The following is a 17,137-nucleotide window of genomic DNA, read 5'->3' on the forward strand; positions in this document are numbered from 1 at the left end:
CTCGTCTGGGGTCCTAACAAGGGTCAGAAACAGTATATGAAGCCTGAATTGTACTAGGAGGTGGAGAACATTGCTAAATACATTCCGCAAGATTGTCCAGCACCATTGGAAATATTGCAAACATTTCTTTTGTTACTTAATACTATTTGAATCCAAATAAAGCCTTATAATTGGCAGACCCTAGTGATACTCTGCATAATAAGACTGAACCTGACTTCGGTCCTGCCCAAGTGTGACTATGTTAAATATTGTTTCCCCTGTTCTTATTCCAGTTTATAAAAATGATTAAGCAGTGGTTCTTGGCTCACTTGATATTTCTGTCAAGTTATAGGCAGTTACATACCCCTCTGGCCATTTAAGTTTACTGATGTATGACAAGGTTACAGTCACCATCAAAGAGGAGAGCATTGCAAAGGTTTTATATGGAAAAATCTGGATATAGTCACCACCCTGGAAATAACCTCCAGGAAAGTGGATAGCAGCTGGAAAATGAAAAAGGGGTTCTCCCCCTGCAACCCTGAGCACTGCTGCTGTAAGTACTCCAGTGACAAATCCAAGTCTATTCACACATGGAACATACAGAACACAAACAAGCTGTGGAAAAAGGATAACGTATACAAGGTCAGCACTTAATGCGTACAGGCCATAGATGGTGTTGGTGAAGAGAGCAAGGGTAGTGGCAAGTATGGTCACTACCAAGATTGTAGTCTTCATTGCATAGAGGATTTCTTTCTCTGATGCCTAGAAATCGAAAAATAAAGGGTTGAATTATGAGAAGCTAAATTCTGTGTAAATAACTGAGTCATTCTAAAGGCAAATACAGGTGCAGAATGTTAAAAACATCTGAGAATACCTTAAGATCACCTACACGATAAACCCCAAATGGTAAACATAGAGGTGAGCATAACAGATTGGGAGTCTGGGTAAAAGTGTGTGGCCAGAGCTTTTTCGCAAAGATATCATTTGCTAATTGTCATCAGTGCAGGTAACAGGTGGCACACACCAATAAAATAAGATAAAGCAATGAAAATACCTACACAAAATGTGATGAGATATGGTTAAACCTGAGCACAGTGGAAGACTATGAAACACAAACCAATAAAATATCATCTCAAGTATTAACACCTCTGACAATGTTATGAAGCCATCTTGTGTTTGGCTCAGAAGAGTTATTAATAAGGCCATGATTTCATAATTTCTTGAACTTTGTGCCCAAGGCAGGACTGGAAGATCATGCCAGCAGGAAGGGCTGGAAAATCATGCCCAGTGAGTGTGTATGGAAAATGGGCACTGTCCGAATGACTTAATTGCCAAACAAAACGTGGAATACCGCCAAAGCTGGAAATCTGAAATAAAAGCAGAAAAATCTGGAAGCAGTAAGCAGGTCAAGTGGCATTTGTGGAAAGGGAAGTGCAGTTAAATGTTTCAGATCAATGAGCTTTCATCAAAACTGGGAGAAGTTTGAGGTGTAAGGGGATTTGAGCAAGGTGTGGATAAGACAAGGACAAATGCAGGTCTGCGATAGTGTGGAAGACAGGTGAAATTGAATGACTGAAGAATTATTCTTACAAGGTCAAGAGAGAATGGTGATGAGGCAAGAAAAGAAACAAAGGCAAGGATTCTCCAACCGTTCTCTCCCACGGGTTTTCCAGCAGTGTGGACGGCTTCAGTGGGAATTTCTGTTGACGGCAGGACCAGATAATCCCGCCACCAGCAAACGGTGCATCGCCTCCCTTCACCAAGAAACACCCGATGGGGGGGGCCGGAGAGTCCCACCCAAAAGATCTTCCCAGAGCAGGTGCATTGCTGTCTGAAAGCAAAACTAAACTGAAACATGCAAAGCAGAGGAAGCAAAATGGGCGGGGGGGGGGGGGGGGGGGGGGGCGAGGCAGAGTTTACGGTCTGAAATTGCTGAACTCAATATTGAGCCGTGAAGGTTATAAAGTACCTAATTGAAAGATGATGCTTTTTCTCGAAGTTGTGTTGAAATTAATTGGAACAATGCAGCAAGCCAAGGACAGAGATGTGAGCGTGAGAGCAATGTGGGGAATTAAAATGACAGGTGCTCTGCACAGCATTTGGTATCCCCGTGTAAAGGAGGCCACATTGTGAGCAGGGAATACAGTAGTCTAAACTGGAAGTGTTTGGGACCTTGGACAGTGAGGAGAGAGGAGATAAAAGGGCAGGTGTTACATCTTCAATAATTACATGGAAAGACGCAGTAGAAAGAGGACAGGGTATTGGGAGTGATTGAGTGTACCAGGATGATACGGAGGGAACGGTACCCCGGGGATGTTAAAGGGGAGGGAGGGGAAGATGTATTTGATAGTGGCATCATGCTAGAAGTTGAATATGTCAGTCGGTGGGATGGAAGTTGAGGACTCGTGGTTATGAGGGAATGTGGCAGACATGTTTGAGGGCCCCGTCAAGCATGGTGCTCCGATAAGAAAAAAAATAAAGGCTGGATTCTCAGTCAGCGGGATCCTCCACTTAGCCGGCAGCGCACTCTCGCCCGCGGATTTCCTGACGCCGTGGGGGTGGCCACAATGGGAAACTCCCTTGGCCAGCTGCCAGGACGGAGGATCCTGCTGCCGGCAGGGGCCCACTGCACCAAAAAGACGGGTGTGGTGGGACAGAGAATCCCATCCCAGACATTTCAGAAGGATGCTTCATTGGAACAAATGCAGCAGAGATGGAGGGATTAGGAGAAGAAATCGAGTCCTTGCAGAGTGTCAGGAGCAACAAAGTATAGTTGAGATAGCTGTGAGTTTATAATGAATATTAGTTGATAGATTATGGCCAGAAATGGAGGCAGAGAAGTCAGGGGAAGGAATGGAAGAGTTGGAGATGGATCTTGTGAAACTGAGAGAAGGGTGGATACTGGAAGCAAAATTAATGGAGTTTTCCAATTCAGGGTGAGAGCAGGCAAGGGCACTGATAGTTATTAATGTACTGGAAAAAGAGTAGAGAGTAGAGAGAGGAGGCCCGGGTAGGATTGTAACAAGGAATGTTACCTCATAACCACGAGTCCTCAATAAAAAGACAGGCATAACGAGGACCAATATGGGTACGCAACACCTTTTATTTGGATGAAGCGAGATAAATCAAAAGTGAAATTATTCAATGTGGGAACAAGATCAGCCAGGGGAAGGAGGTAGTGGTTGATGGGAACTGACATTCGAGAAAGAAGCAGAGAGCCCTCAGGTTGCCCTGGTGCTGGATGGAGGTGTAGAGAGATTGGATGTCCATGGTGAAGAGGAGACAACAGGGCTAGAAATTGGAAACTATGAAGAGAGATTGAATAGACTGGGGTTGTTTTCCTTGGAGCAGAGGGGACTGAGGGGTGACATAATTGAGATGTATAAAATTATGGGGGGCATAAATAGAGTAGACAGGAAGAAACTTTTCCCCTTGGAGCGATCAATGACCAGAGGGCATAGATTTAATGTAAGGGGCAGGAGGTTTAGAGGGGATGTGAGGAAAACCTTTTTCACCCAGAGGGCGGTGGGAGTTTGGAACTCGCTGCCTGAAAGGGTGGTGGAGGCAGAGACCTTCATAACACTCGGCCCATCAAGTCTGCTCCGCCATTCAATCATAGCTGATATTTTTCACATCCCCATTCTCCTGCTTTCTCCCCATAACCCCTGGTCCCCTTGTTGATCAAAAGCCTATCTATCTCGGTCTTAAAGACACTCAGTGAATTGGCTTCCACCGCCTTCTGCGGCAAAGAGTTCCACAGATTCACCACCCTCTGGCTGAAGAAATTCCTCCTCATCTCTGTTTGAATGGATTGTCCCTTTAGTCTGAGATTGTGTCCTCTGGTTCCAGCTTTTCCCACAAGTGGAAACATCCTCTCCACATCCACGCTATCCAGTCCACGCAGTATCCTGTAGGTTTCAATAAGAATGGGGCCTCACGGTAGCATGGTGGTTAGCATCAATGCTTCACAGCTCCAGGGTCCCAGGTTCGATTCCCGGCTGGGTCACTGTCTGTGTGGAGTCTGCACATCCTCCCCGTGTGTGCGTGGGTTTCCTCCGGGTGCTCCGGTTTCCTCCCACAGTCCAAAGATGTGCGGGTTAGGTGGATTGGCCATGCTAAAATTGCCCGTAGTGTAAGGTTAATGGGTGGATTGTTGGGTTACGGGTTACGTGGGTTTAAGTAGGGTGATCATTGCTCGGCACAACATCGAGGGCCGAAGGGCCTGTTCTGTGCTGTACTGTTCTAAGAGCCCCCTCATCCTCCTAAACCCCAGTAAGTACAGACCCTGAGTCCTCAACCATTCCTCATACGACAAGCTCTTCATTCCAGGGATCATTCTTGTGAACCTCCTCTAGGCCCTTTCCAAGGCCAGTACATCCTTCCTTAGATATGGGGCCCAAAACTGCTCACAATACTCCAAATGGGGTCTGACCAGAGCCTTATATAGCCTCAGAAGTATCCCTGGTCTTGTATTCCAGCCCTCTCGACATGAATGCTAACATTGCATTTGCCTTCCTAACTGCCGACTGAACCTGCACGTTAACCTTAAGAGAATTGTGAACAAGGGCTCCCAAGTCCCTTTGTGCTTCTGATTTCCTAAGCATCTTCCCATTTAGAAAATAGTCTATGCCTCCATTTCTCCTTCCAAAGTGCATAACCTCACACTTTTCCACATTGTATTCCATCTGCCACTTCTTTGCCCACTCTCCTAGCCTGTCCAAATCCTTCTGCAGCCCGCCTGCTTCCTTAATACTACCTGTCCCTCTACTGATCTTTGTATCATCTGCAAACTTAGCAACAGTGCCTTCAGTTCCTTCCTCCAGATCATTTATGTATATTGTGAAAAGTTGTGGTCCCAGCACCGACCCCTGAGGTACACCACTAGTCACTGGCTGCCATCCTGAAAAAGGCCCCTTTATCCCCATTTTCTGCCTTCTGCCAGTCAGCCAATCCTCTATCCATGCCAGGATCTCACCCTGAACACCATAACAGTCTCCTATGTGGCGCCTTGTCAAAGGCCTTCGGGAAATCTAAATAAATCATGTCCATTGGTTCTCCTTTGTCTAACTTCCTTGTTACTTCCTCAAAAAACAGATTTGTCAGACCATCACCTCCCCTTGACGAAGCCGTGCTGACTCAGTCCTATTTTATCATACACTTCCAAGTACTCCGCGATCTCATCTTTAATGGACTCTTACCAATGACCAAAGTCAGGCTAACTTGCCTATAATTTCCCGTCTTCTGCCTCCCTCCCTTCTTAAACAGGGGTGTTATATTAGCCAATTTCCAGTCCTCTAGGTAGGACCCTTCCTGTCTCCAGTGATTCCTGAAAGATCATCACCAATGTCTCCACAATCTCCTGAGCTATCTCTTTTAGAACCCTGGGGTGTAGTCCATCCGGTCCAGGTGACTTATCCACCTTCAGACCTTTCAGATTCCCCAGAATCTTCTCCTTAGTAAGGGTCACTGCGCTCACCTCTGCCCCCTGGTTCGCCTGGAGCTCTGAATACATGGGTATGAAGTAGATGCTATACACATTATTCACGTAATGTGTATAGCATCTACTTCATACCCATGTATTCTTTCTAAGGACAGTATTTATACCCTCGCCTCTGCCACCCCCACCCCTACCCCATCCAGGGTCTTGTTATGAGGTGGTGATGGGGGTGGGGGGCAGATAATCAGGCAGGAGGGTATGGGTTAGGGATCCCAATTAAGTTGGGCCAGAAAGGCTTGTGGACAGCATTCCTGCTGGGTGCTCAATGAGGTCCTTACGTGTGCAATTAGTGCCATGTGGGGTGACAAACAAACAAACCTTGTTGGGGTACTGTGCATCTGATCAAGGAGCCCAGTATACGGAAGTGGGGCCTGCAGAGAGCCACACACACAGACACCCTCCCTGTGGCCTTTCTTCCAATCCCTTCCCACACCTCGCTGGTGATGACCTCCCCGTGACACCCAACCCGCCATCACTCATCTTTTCCCAAAGATCTAACGATCATCCCTGGTAAAGGCCCAAATGGATTCATAGAATAATAGAATTTACAGCGCAGAAGGAGGCCATTCGTCCCATCGAGCCTGCACTGGTTTTTGGAAAGAGCATCCTACCTAAGCCCATACCTCCACCCTATCCCCGTAACCCCACTAACCATTTTGGACACTAAAGGCAATTTATCATGGCCAATCCACCTAACCTGCATATATTTGGGCTGTGGGAGGAAACCGGAGCACCTGGAGGAAACCCCGCAGACACGGGGAGAACGTGCAGACTCCACACAGACCGTGACCCAAGCCAGTAATCGAACCTGAGGCCCTGGAGCTGTGAAGAAACAGAGCTAATCACTGTGCTACCGTGCCCCCTGAGCAGCATCCATCGCACCCGATGGCACTGCCTGTAATGGAGATGACCACGGCTCTTGGGGGTAGGCTTTCTGTTTCCAGGGGAAGTATTTAAATATCTGCCAAGATAGGCACTTAATTCCCTTGGGGCTCCTGGAGATCAGGTGGGTGAGGTTTCTACCAATTTTCCACTGTGCTCTTCCAGAAATCCTGGTTTATTTGGCAAGTGCGGCGTAATAACACAAAATTACAAATAATAGACGTTAGCTTCTACCACCTGAATGTGAATTATCACTCGTCAGAACAGAAGATTTTAGCACAGGGCTAAATCGCTGGCTTTGAAAGCAGACCAAGGCAGGCCAGCAGCACGGTTCAATTCCCGTAGCAGCCTCCCCGAACAGGCGCTGGAATGTGGCGACTAGGGGCTTTTCACAATAACTTCATTTGAAGCCTACTCGTGACAATAAGCGATTTTCATTTCATTTCATTTCAAGATTAAGTGGGGCTGGACGGCGCTGAAAGCATATCCTGTGCCATTTTCTCTCCATTTAGATTATTCGGAGGAGACTCGGGTGAACCCTGCATGATTGGCTGAGTCCAATTTTCCTCCTTCCACTTCACCCAGGTGATACAGATGAAAATCTAACCCATGTCTCTGGTACAAAGGATTCACAAAGCAAAGTCTGGGCCGGGGTAGTGGGGAGGGGGGTTAAGTGGATTAATTGTTTCCCATGTCTTCACACATTTTATAATTTGTTATATCTGATTGTTACTCAACTTTGATAGCAGCAATGACTGTGGCACTTGTGAACATAAACACATTTCTTCAAGTTACCTTTGGTCTGAGAATCTTGCGGTAGATATTATGGGTGAACATGGAACTTGATGAAAGAAGTGAGGAGTCAGTTGAGGACATGACAGCAGCTGCGATAGCACCAATTCCAAATATAGAAATATAAGGAGGGCAGAGATATCGAAGGACTAATGGCAGGATCATGGCAGCTTCATTTTTCTCATAAGGTGACTCGGAGCCATAAGAAGTCTGATTCCAGTCTGAAAGTAAAATGAGACCTGTGTCAGATTTTAATGCTCAAAATTGGCAACTAATCTATACTGACAAAAATTAAGGCTGTTGAGATAATTTCTGCTGTTCCAGGTTTGTCGTGGAGACTGCTGCTAGCTGCAAATTCTTTTTGCCATAGGGGTAGCACAAAGCTGAGAAATCTCCTTCAACATTTTCACCAACAGGAAGGTTCCTTGTTACTGTGAGCAGGTGTCTACTGCTGCATCACCACAAGGGCCCATCACACAGATTTAACATTATTTCCTTGAAATGTGCTGTAAAGTGGGTCAGATTTTCATTTTTATAAATGAGTGGGGCCGGGGGGGGGGGGGGGGGGGGGGGTGACTGGATATGGGGTGATCAGGAATTGGGAGATTAGAGAATAAGGTAACCTTAACCTTCAGGAGCAGGGGAACGACGGGGAGAGTGGGGAGCAGGGTCCACGGAGTTGGCAGCTTTTGTCAGGGCCATGAAGAATCCAGAATGAGTTTGTGCAGTCAAGCAGAAAGTAACTTTATTTACAAAAATATGTACACAGGGCCAGCCGTTCACTACTGGTTCCCTCTCCGGACGGTACCACACTGGCCAGATCTATTTATACAGCAGCACTGCTAATCATTGCCCCACCCCACCCTCTCAGTGTGGGAGCTCATACTCCCCAAGTAACATGGGGTAAGATGGGGGGGTGGGGGGAGTGGGGTGAGGGTGGGGGTGTGTGGGGGGCGTGGGGGGTGGGTGTGAGGGGGTGGGGGTGGGGGGAGTGTGTCGAGGTCATGATCAGTGTCGGGGGCGGGGCAGTGGTTGGTGTGGGGTGTGAGGACAGGCAGCCAGCTGCATGCTTTGGGTATTGAACCAGGTAGAAACATCCTGCTCCTCTTGGGCTTCCGTTCAGGCATGTTTATATTAAATCTTTGATTGCAGTTTACAGTGGTGCCTTTAAGGATTGCCTGTCAGCTTGCATGTCAACCTGGGAAAGTTTGCAAACAGAGTCTCACACAATAATTATTATCCTTGTTTAAAAATAAAGGGCTTAAGTCCGGAATGGACCCTGGGCACTCCGCATGAATATGGTGGGCTGTGCATCTTGGTTCGTAAGCACTTGCTTCCTGCCTCACTTCAGAGGTATGGGTGCGCGTTTAGTGTCTTGGCTGTGTTTCGAAAGTTCCATAACTACATATCTCAGCAGGGGACGATATGGATATTTTTACTGTCAGTCTTAAAAGGTTTTAAAGGATTAGCTGTTTGATTTGGTCAGTGCAATAGATGCTTTTTTTAAAAAATGGATTGACCACCTGAGAGGATTTAATTTTTTTAAATAGCTTTTCTAAAGGAGAGATTTTTAGTGTGCTATGTTTGAATGAGATTAAATTGTTGGAATGGTATTTTTAAAGAACTTCTGAAGTTTGCCCATCGTGGATACTGGGTGAATAGCTATGGAGTATATATGGGAGGGGTTGGGCTTGGGGCATGGAGGTGTCATAGGGAATTTGAGGGTGTATGAAGGATATGAGGGGACATGGGGGAGTGGGATCGTGTGAGGGGGAGGGGGTGAGGGTGAAGGAATCGTGAAAGAAAATTAATGTAATCTATTTTGTTCCAGTATGCAAGTGAAGCAGGTAAAATTAGATTCTTGTAGATTGCTAAATTGGCCAAAGTTGGGGTTTTTTGCAATGTCTGTTATCAGCTGCTACAATTTTAACAAACACAATGGACTGTAGAGATTTTATCTTCTCCCCTCACCCCTACACACATAGACACACACAAACACAAACAGACACGCACAGAAAACGATGCACAGACACTCATAGATATGGACAAAAACACGCAGTCCCAGGTATGCCTAAAATCGAGCCTGGTGCCTCCTGAGGCAGGCAAGAGGCACAATTGGAAATGGGCAGTGCTGAGGCCAGCAGGCTGGCATTCCACTTCCAGTTCATAGACGATCATCCAAGTTTAAATGGTGAATGGCAAGCTCTCAAATCCTCACCCCTCACCCTCACACCCCCCCCCCCCCCCCCCCCCCCACAATCCCACTCCCCCATGTCCCCTCCATTCCCCTCATATCGACTGGGTGCGGTTGCTCTAACAGGCACCAGTAGCGAGTATGCATACGAACCGGCTGAGGTCGGCCTATTTTGAACTACACCGAGAGACGAGGCAAGGGTGCCCCCTTTCCCCGTTACTGTTTGCTCGGCCATCGAGCCATTGGTCATGGCGTTAAGAGCCTCTAGGAACTGGAAAGGGCTGGTTCGGGGGGGGGGGGGAAGGATGGGGGGGGGCGAGGGGGAGGATGGGGGGGTGGGGGGGAGGAGGGGGTGGAGCACCGGGTCTCGCTCTACGCAGATGACCTGCTCTTGTACGTTTCGGACCCATTGGAGGGGATGGGGGAAGTAATGCGAATCTTGGGGAAAGTTGGAAATTTTTCGGGGTATAAATTGAACATGGGGGGGAAAAGCGAGATGTTTGCGATCCAGGCAAGAGGACAGGAGAAGAGACAGGGAGAGTTGCCGCTTAGAATGGTAGGGAAGAGATTTTGATATCTGGGAATCCAGGTGGCCCAGAAATGGGAGGTACTACACAAGTTAAACCTATCCCGGTTGGTAGAACAAATGGAAGGGGACTTTAAGAGATGGGACATGCTCCCACTATCACTGGCGGGGAGGGTACAGGCCGTGAAAATGACGGTCCTCCCCAGATTTCTGTTTGTCTTTCAGTGCCTCCCCATCTTCATCCCTAAGGCCTTTTCCAAGCGGGTGAATAAGATTATTTGGGGCTTTGTGTGGGCGAGTAAAACTCCGCGAGTGAAGAAAGTGTTGCTGGAGCGCAGTCGGGGGGGAGGGTGGGTTGGCGCTGCCAAACTTCTGTAATTACTACTGGCCGGCTAATATAGCCATTATCAGGAAGTGGGTAGTGGGGGAGGGGGAGGCATGGGAGGGGATGGAGGCGGCGTCATGTAAAGCCACCAGTCTGGGAGCATTGGTAACGGCACCTCTGCCATTCTCGCCGGCCCGATACTCCACAAGTCCGGTGGTAGTGGCGGCTCTGAGGGGCGGTGGAGGAGATATAAGAGAGTGGAGGGAGCATCGATTTGGACCCCGATTTATAACAACCACAGGTTTGTACCGAGTAGGCTAGATGACAGGTTCCGGAGTTGGCAGAGGGCAGGAATTAGGAGGATGGGGCATCTATTTATAGATGGGAGCTTTCCCAGCTTGAAAGCTTTGGAGGATAAATTTAAATTGCCAGCAGGGAATGGTTTTAGGTATTTGCAGGTGCGCAACTTCCTGAAAAAACTGCTGCCGCCACGGGGGATACTGGATAGAGTAGTCTCCAGTACCTGGGTGGGAGAGAGGAAGGTATTGGATATTTACCAGTAGCTTTCGGAGGCGGAGGAAACTCCGGTGGAGGAGCTTAAGGACAAGTGGGAGGACGAGCTAGGAGGAGAGATAGAGGCGGGTCTATGGGCGGATGCCCTAAGCAGGGTTAACACCTCCTCATCATGCGCCAGGCTTAGCCTGATCCAATTTAAGGCAGACCACCGGGCACACATGACAGTGGCTAGGATGAGCAAGATTTCTGGGTAGAGGATAGGTGTGCGAGGTGCGCGGGAAGCCCAGCAAATCATATCCACATGTTTTGGGCATGCCCGAAGCTGAGAGGGTTCTGGCAGGATTTTGCTAAGGCAATGTCCACGGTGCTAAAAACACGGGTGGTGCCGAGTCCGGAGGAAGCGATCTTTGGAGTGTCGGAAGATCTGGGAGTTCAGGGGGCGAAAGAGGCCGACATCCTGGCCTTTGCCTCCCTGGTAGCCTGGAGACGGATCTTATTAATGTGGAGGGACTCAAAACCCCCGAGTGTCGAGACCTGGATCAGTGACAGGGCTGGGTTTCTCAGTCTTGAGAAAATAAAGTTTGCCTTAAGAGGGTCAATGTTATGGTTCTCCCGGAGGTGGCAGCCGTTCATCGACTTTCTTGGGGAAAATTAAAAATGTCAACAGATGCAGTATTCCAGAGGAGGGGTGGGGGTTGTTGTTGTATGGTTGAGGTGTGTGAAGAATGGGCTGGGGGGGAAATGTTTATTTTACCATGTTGATGTCATTGTTTTTGTTACTGTTAAAAAATATTTCAAATACCTTTATAAAATATTATTTAAAAAAAAAAGAAAATATATTTACTTTACAATACAGCATCTAACTGTTCAAACTAAAAGAATAAATGTATTTTTCATTTTAAAGCTGGTTAATGTAAGAATTACAGGAGTGGCTAGCTGCCTTTCTTTTAATGTCCCACTTCGAACTGGAGTTTCCCTGTGGTTTTATACTTTGAGAGGTTGTGAACCACGTTTATTTACAGAAGGCGGCTGACTCTACCAAAATTGCAATGGGGTGGGGGTTACAGATGAGTTGAACTGTCAAACCCCATGATGGAGCTGGCAAACGTGGGAATGAGCTAACTGCCCGCACCTTTATTCTGTGCCGGCGAAAATGGCCGGAAACAGGAATTTTGGCAGGAAACCTGGAATCAGGTCCTGCCTGCCATTTTGAAAGGACTTCCAACTTGACCCAACTTGGCAAAAATCCAGTTCAGATATGCAGACACAGACGTGCACACATAGACATGCACAGAGATAGACAGACATACACAAATTGCTTATGGTAGATAGGTCATTAGTCAGTCTACCAGAGATTGCACATTGATTGTATTACTGTACCTGTAGAAGCTGCAACAGAGCCAATTAGGACTGAAGGGATTCCCATTATACAACCACCAAAAGCTCCTGCTATTGATAATGTTTGAGCATTTTGAATTGATGAAGATGCCAGCACTCTTTGAAAATAAGCCTGCCACGGTATTGCTCCCAACACCTGTAGATGAAAACTAAGTTCCAATCTGGCTCAGAAACCATATTTATATGACATATTGTAGTATCAAAATAAGTACTTCACTATCATCCTGCATTGGATGATATACTACAGAGAGAGAGGCACATTTATAGAAAAGCCTCTGCTCAGAAATATTACTCTATAAATTGAACATCTTGAGAAAATGCAGTATTCTCCCTCAGTTCTCTCTCAGTGTACCAGAACAGGCAGCAGTGTGTGGTGACAAGGAGATTTTCACAGTAACGTCATTACAGTGTTAATGTAAACCTACTTATGACAATAATAATAAAGATTATTAAGATTTTAATTTGATTGTGGACTAATTGCCTCATTCCTAAAATAATGGAGTGTGAGAGGACATTGTAGGATGCGAGGAAAGATGGACAATATTAAAAAGGTATTATGCTATTAAATAATCCTGAAACTGTCCTTCCTCTGCATAATGTTAATTTTCTTATAGGGGTATCAAAGGTGCATCTTGGGATCCTCTATAAAATAATAGGGAGATTATGTTTATGGTGATAATTGACTTATTTCTTTTCTTACATTTCAATACCTTTAGATTTAATTAATTGTGGGTGAAAATTCAGAAAAAATATTAGCTTCAGATATCGATGCTAACTGCAACAGTAGGCAGTGAAAATTCACCGTCTAAAATATGGAGGCAGTAAGAAGTAAGAAATCTGGTGAACTGGTGCGACGACAACAATCTCTCCCTCAATGTCAACAAAACGAAAGAGATTATCATCGACTTCAGGAAGAGTAGTGGAGAACATGCCCCTGTGTAAATCAATGGGAACGAAGTAGAAAGGGTCGAGAGCTTCAAGTTTTTAGGTGTACAGATCACTAACAGCCTGTCCTGGTCCCCCCATGCCGACACTATAGTTATGAAAGCCCACCAACGACTCTACTTTCTCAGAAGACTGAGGAAATTTGGCATGTCAGCTGCGACCCTCACCAACTTCTACAGATGCACCATAGAAAGCATTCTTTCTGGTTGTATCACAGCTTGGTATGGAGCCAGCTCTACCCAAGACCACAGGAAACTACAAAAGGTCGTGAATGTAGCCCAGTCCATCACGCAAACCAGCCTCCCATCCATTGACTCTATCTGTAATTCCCGCTGCCTCAGAAAGGCAGCCAGCATAATTAAGGACCCCATGCACCCTGGACATACTCTCTTCCACCTCCTTCCGTCAGGAAAAAGATACCAAAGTTTGAGGTCACATACCAACCGACTCAAGAACAGCTTCTTCCCTACTGCCATCAGACTTTTGAATGGACCTACCTCGTATTAAGTTGATCTTTTCTCTACACCTTGCTATAACTGTAACATTATATTCTGTAGTCTCTCTTTCCTTCCTTATGTACGGTATGCATTGTTTGTACAGCATGCAAGAAATAATACTTTTCACTGTATACTAATACATGTGACAATAATAAATCAAATCAAATCAAATCTTATAACACCAGGCTAAAGTCCAACAGGTTTGTTTGGAATCACTAGCTTTCAGAGCACTGCTCCTTCCTCATCAACCCACCTGAGGAAGGAGCTGCACTCCGAAAGCTAGTGATTCCAAACAAACCTGTTGGTCTTTAACCTGATGTTGTAAGACTTCTTACTGTGCCCACCTCAGTCCAACGCCGGCGTCTCCACGTCATAAAATATGAAAGAATATGGATAACAATTGGGACTGCAATACCCCTATTAGTAAAAACAAATATATTCTGCTGACTCGCAACCAGCTTACTGTTTGAAAACTAAGACCAACATTTAAATGAAAGTGACAAACTCTCTTGCCATTGTCATTTTCTCATTTAGAACACTGAACTTATTCTCTATCATTCTATGCATTAAAAATAGTTGGCATTATCATCAAATTACTTCCTAATTTATTCTCTTTCAGTTTATCATGAGTAGGAATGTATAATGCCATGCAAGTAGCACACTTGGAATCCAATCTGCAATAAATATCCTCATTCTCCATCAGCTTATACTTTTTTATAATAGTTTAGCTCCTGAGGAAAATATACTTCTTATTGCAATATAACTCCCGGTGGATCATAAATCTCATCTAAACTACAAGAAGGAAAGTATATAACATTAAATTACAATGATGATAAACCATTCTCTCCCGAAATATTCTAAAGCTATACCTAGGCATGCACCCAGCTCACTATTCTTTATCATTAATCAGCAAGTCATTGTTTTATGCCAGGGTAACATTGGCCAAGATTCTCCGACCCTGCGGCGGGTCAGAGAATCCCGGGGGGGCGCTAGAATCGTGCCCCGCCTCACCGATGCCAGCTTCCCTATTCTCGGCCGCCGTTTTTCGGGCGCCAGCGGGATCGCCGCCACGCCGGTCGGGGGCCCTTGACAGCGCCCCCCCCCCCCCCCCCCCCCGGGCGATTCTCCGAGCCCCGATAGGCCGAGTGACCAATGAGTTTGGCCGAGTCCCACCGGCGTGGATTACTCACCTCCCACATGGCAGGACCTGGAAGGTGAGTGCAGGGGCTGTTCTGGAGGGGGGTGGGGGAGGGGGGGGGGGGGGGTAACGACCCCGGGGGTGGCCTGGCTCGCGATCAGGGCCTACCGATCGGCGGGTGGGCTGGTTCCGTGGGGGCCTACTTTACTGCGTGCCGCCCCCCCCGTAAGGCTCCACCATATTGCCCAGGGGCCGGCACGGAGATGGGAACCCCCGCGCATGCACCAAATCATGCCAACCTTTCCGCGCATGCATGAAAATATGTTGGCTATTCTGCGCATGCAAAAACTCACACAGGCCGTTCCACACCGGCTGGAGCTGTGCGGACCACTCCGGCGCCAACCTAGCCCCCTAGAAAGGTGAGAATTCCTTACTTGAAATGAAATGAAAACCGCTTATTGTCACGAGTAGGCTTCAATGAAGCTACTGTGAAAAGCACCTAGTCGCCACATTCCGGCGCCTGTTCGGGGAGGCTGGTACGGGAATCGAACCGTGCTACTGGCCTGCTTGGTCTGCTTTAAAAGCCAGCGATTTAGCCCAGTGAGCTAAACCATCCCCAGGGGGCCATTGACACCTGAGTCGTTGGCACCAGTTTTCACGCCGGCGTGGGCACATAGCCCCATTATTAGAGAATCCCGCCCATAATTTTTCATCATTAGGAAGGGAATTTCTATTTCTTACCATTAGCAAAAGATCGTCAATCCATTTTCCAATAAAACGCTCATCAATTTTTCCAAGCCAGGGTTTTTGATGGACCTCCTTAACTGCTGTGATCTTTATACTTGTGACAGCATTATTTAGCATTGTGAATGGAACACACAGCCACTAAAAGACAAAATATTACAATTAACCACTTATAGTTTACACAGTGAATTCATTTAACAACTGCCTGTTCAATGTTTACTGAGGCTTGGAGATTTGTAAAGTTATCAGGTAAATAATCAGCTGCAAAAGCAAAATACTAGGTGTTGGAAATAGTCAGCAGGCCTGGCAACATTTTTGGAGAGAGAAATGGAATTACTAATCCAGGTTTGTTCCCTTGATATATTATCAATAATTAGTTAGGTCACTTTGATCCGTTCATCAGTTATCATGCAGTTCGGATTGAAAGTGTTAGCTCGCTGTTCTGCTTCTTGGATGCTCCAAATTTCTGTAATTGTTCTAATTTCAGATTTTCAGCATTTATTGTTTTCCTTTTCATTTTGGTCAGTGTTGTGTTAATTTACAAAAAGTATCATTTCTGACAAAAGATCAATCACCAATCAATTGTCACGTAGGTGTCTGACCACTGGCCCGTTCTGAAATGGAACAAGTGAGAAAACTAACCAGTTTGAAGGCACTGGATAAGGGGAAATTTGTCAGGGCAAAAAGAGAACTCGCTGCTCTTCCGTTGGTGCAACAGGAACTTGTACTTTCACCATGACAGTTGTCTCAATTGAAACACGCTGATAATGTAACGCTCCCTCAGCACTGCTCTGAAAATGTCAGCCCAAACTATGTTTGGGCTTTATCCCAGAGAGGCGAGACTCCTTGGGCTAAACCAGACTGATCATTTGAGCATATAACCAAATAGATCTCTTTAATTGGATTAATTTTTAAAAATAAATTGAAATTTAGAGTACCCAATTATTTTTTCAATTAAGGGGCAATTTAACGTGGCCAATCCATTTGCCCTGCACATCTTTGAGTTGTGGGGGTGAAACCCACGCAGACACGGGGAGAATGTGCAAACTGTACAGGGGCAGTGACCCGGGGCCGGGTTTGAACCCAAGTCCTCAGCGCCGTGAGTCAGCAGTGCTAACCACTGTGCCACTGTGCCACCCACTTCAATTGGATTCTAATGAAGCCTATTGTTTGGAGGTTTTGTGGGATGGTGAATAACCTGAAAGATGTGATATAAAAGTAATTAAAAGTGTGGTTGAAAAAGGAAGTGGTTAAACAGGAATCTTAGCTGACAACGAACCCACAAACATGGCTTTAAAGTCTAACAGTAATGTGTTAAAGCAGCAACCCAAAATATTCAAATATATCTTTAAACAATTACTGTGACAATATAGTAGAGTCTACAACTCACCAAACCAAAGAAAATGCATCCTAATTGAATGACGTCAGTATATGCCACTGAATACAGCCCTCCAAGCAATGTATAAATCATTGCCACACAGGCTGAAATGACCACTGATAAATTCTTATCTAGATCTAGAACGACACTAGAAGTTGTACCTGAGTAATAAAAAAATGAAATTGATATTTACATCTGAACCGTTAACAAAACAGCATTTAGTGAAAAAGAGCAGATTTTTATTTGACTAAAAAAGGTTACAGACAGTTCAAGCCTGTGATACACTCACAGCTTCATTGTCCACAGACTGTGCGATTGTGTGACAC

At 46.1% G+C, this 17,137-nt stretch overlaps 1 protein-coding gene across 1 annotated transcript in view; it reads right to left on the reverse strand.

The window, feature by feature from the left end:
* Positions 1–285: 285 nt before the first annotated feature.
* The window catches only part of LOC119977811 (high-affinity choline transporter 1-like), a 34,783-nt gene continuing 17,931 nt past the window's right edge, over positions 286–17,137 (reverse strand). The window contains exons 4-8 of the mRNA XM_038819038.1: positions 16,824–16,972; positions 15,431–15,574; positions 12,092–12,245; positions 7,154–7,371; positions 286–741 (exon numbers count right to left, since the gene is read on the reverse strand). Of these exons, the coding sequence (XP_038674966.1) occupies positions 286–741; positions 7,154–7,371; positions 12,092–12,245; positions 15,431–15,574; positions 16,824–16,972 (1,121 nt within the window). The remainder of the gene's footprint in view (positions 742–7,153; positions 7,372–12,091; positions 12,246–15,430; positions 15,575–16,823; positions 16,973–17,137) is intronic.

This window comes from Scyliorhinus canicula, chromosome 14 (genome assembly GCF_902713615.1).
Source record: "Scyliorhinus canicula chromosome 14, sScyCan1.1, whole genome shotgun sequence".
NCBI classification, from domain to species: Eukaryota; Metazoa; Chordata; class Chondrichthyes; order Carcharhiniformes; family Scyliorhinidae; genus Scyliorhinus; species Scyliorhinus canicula.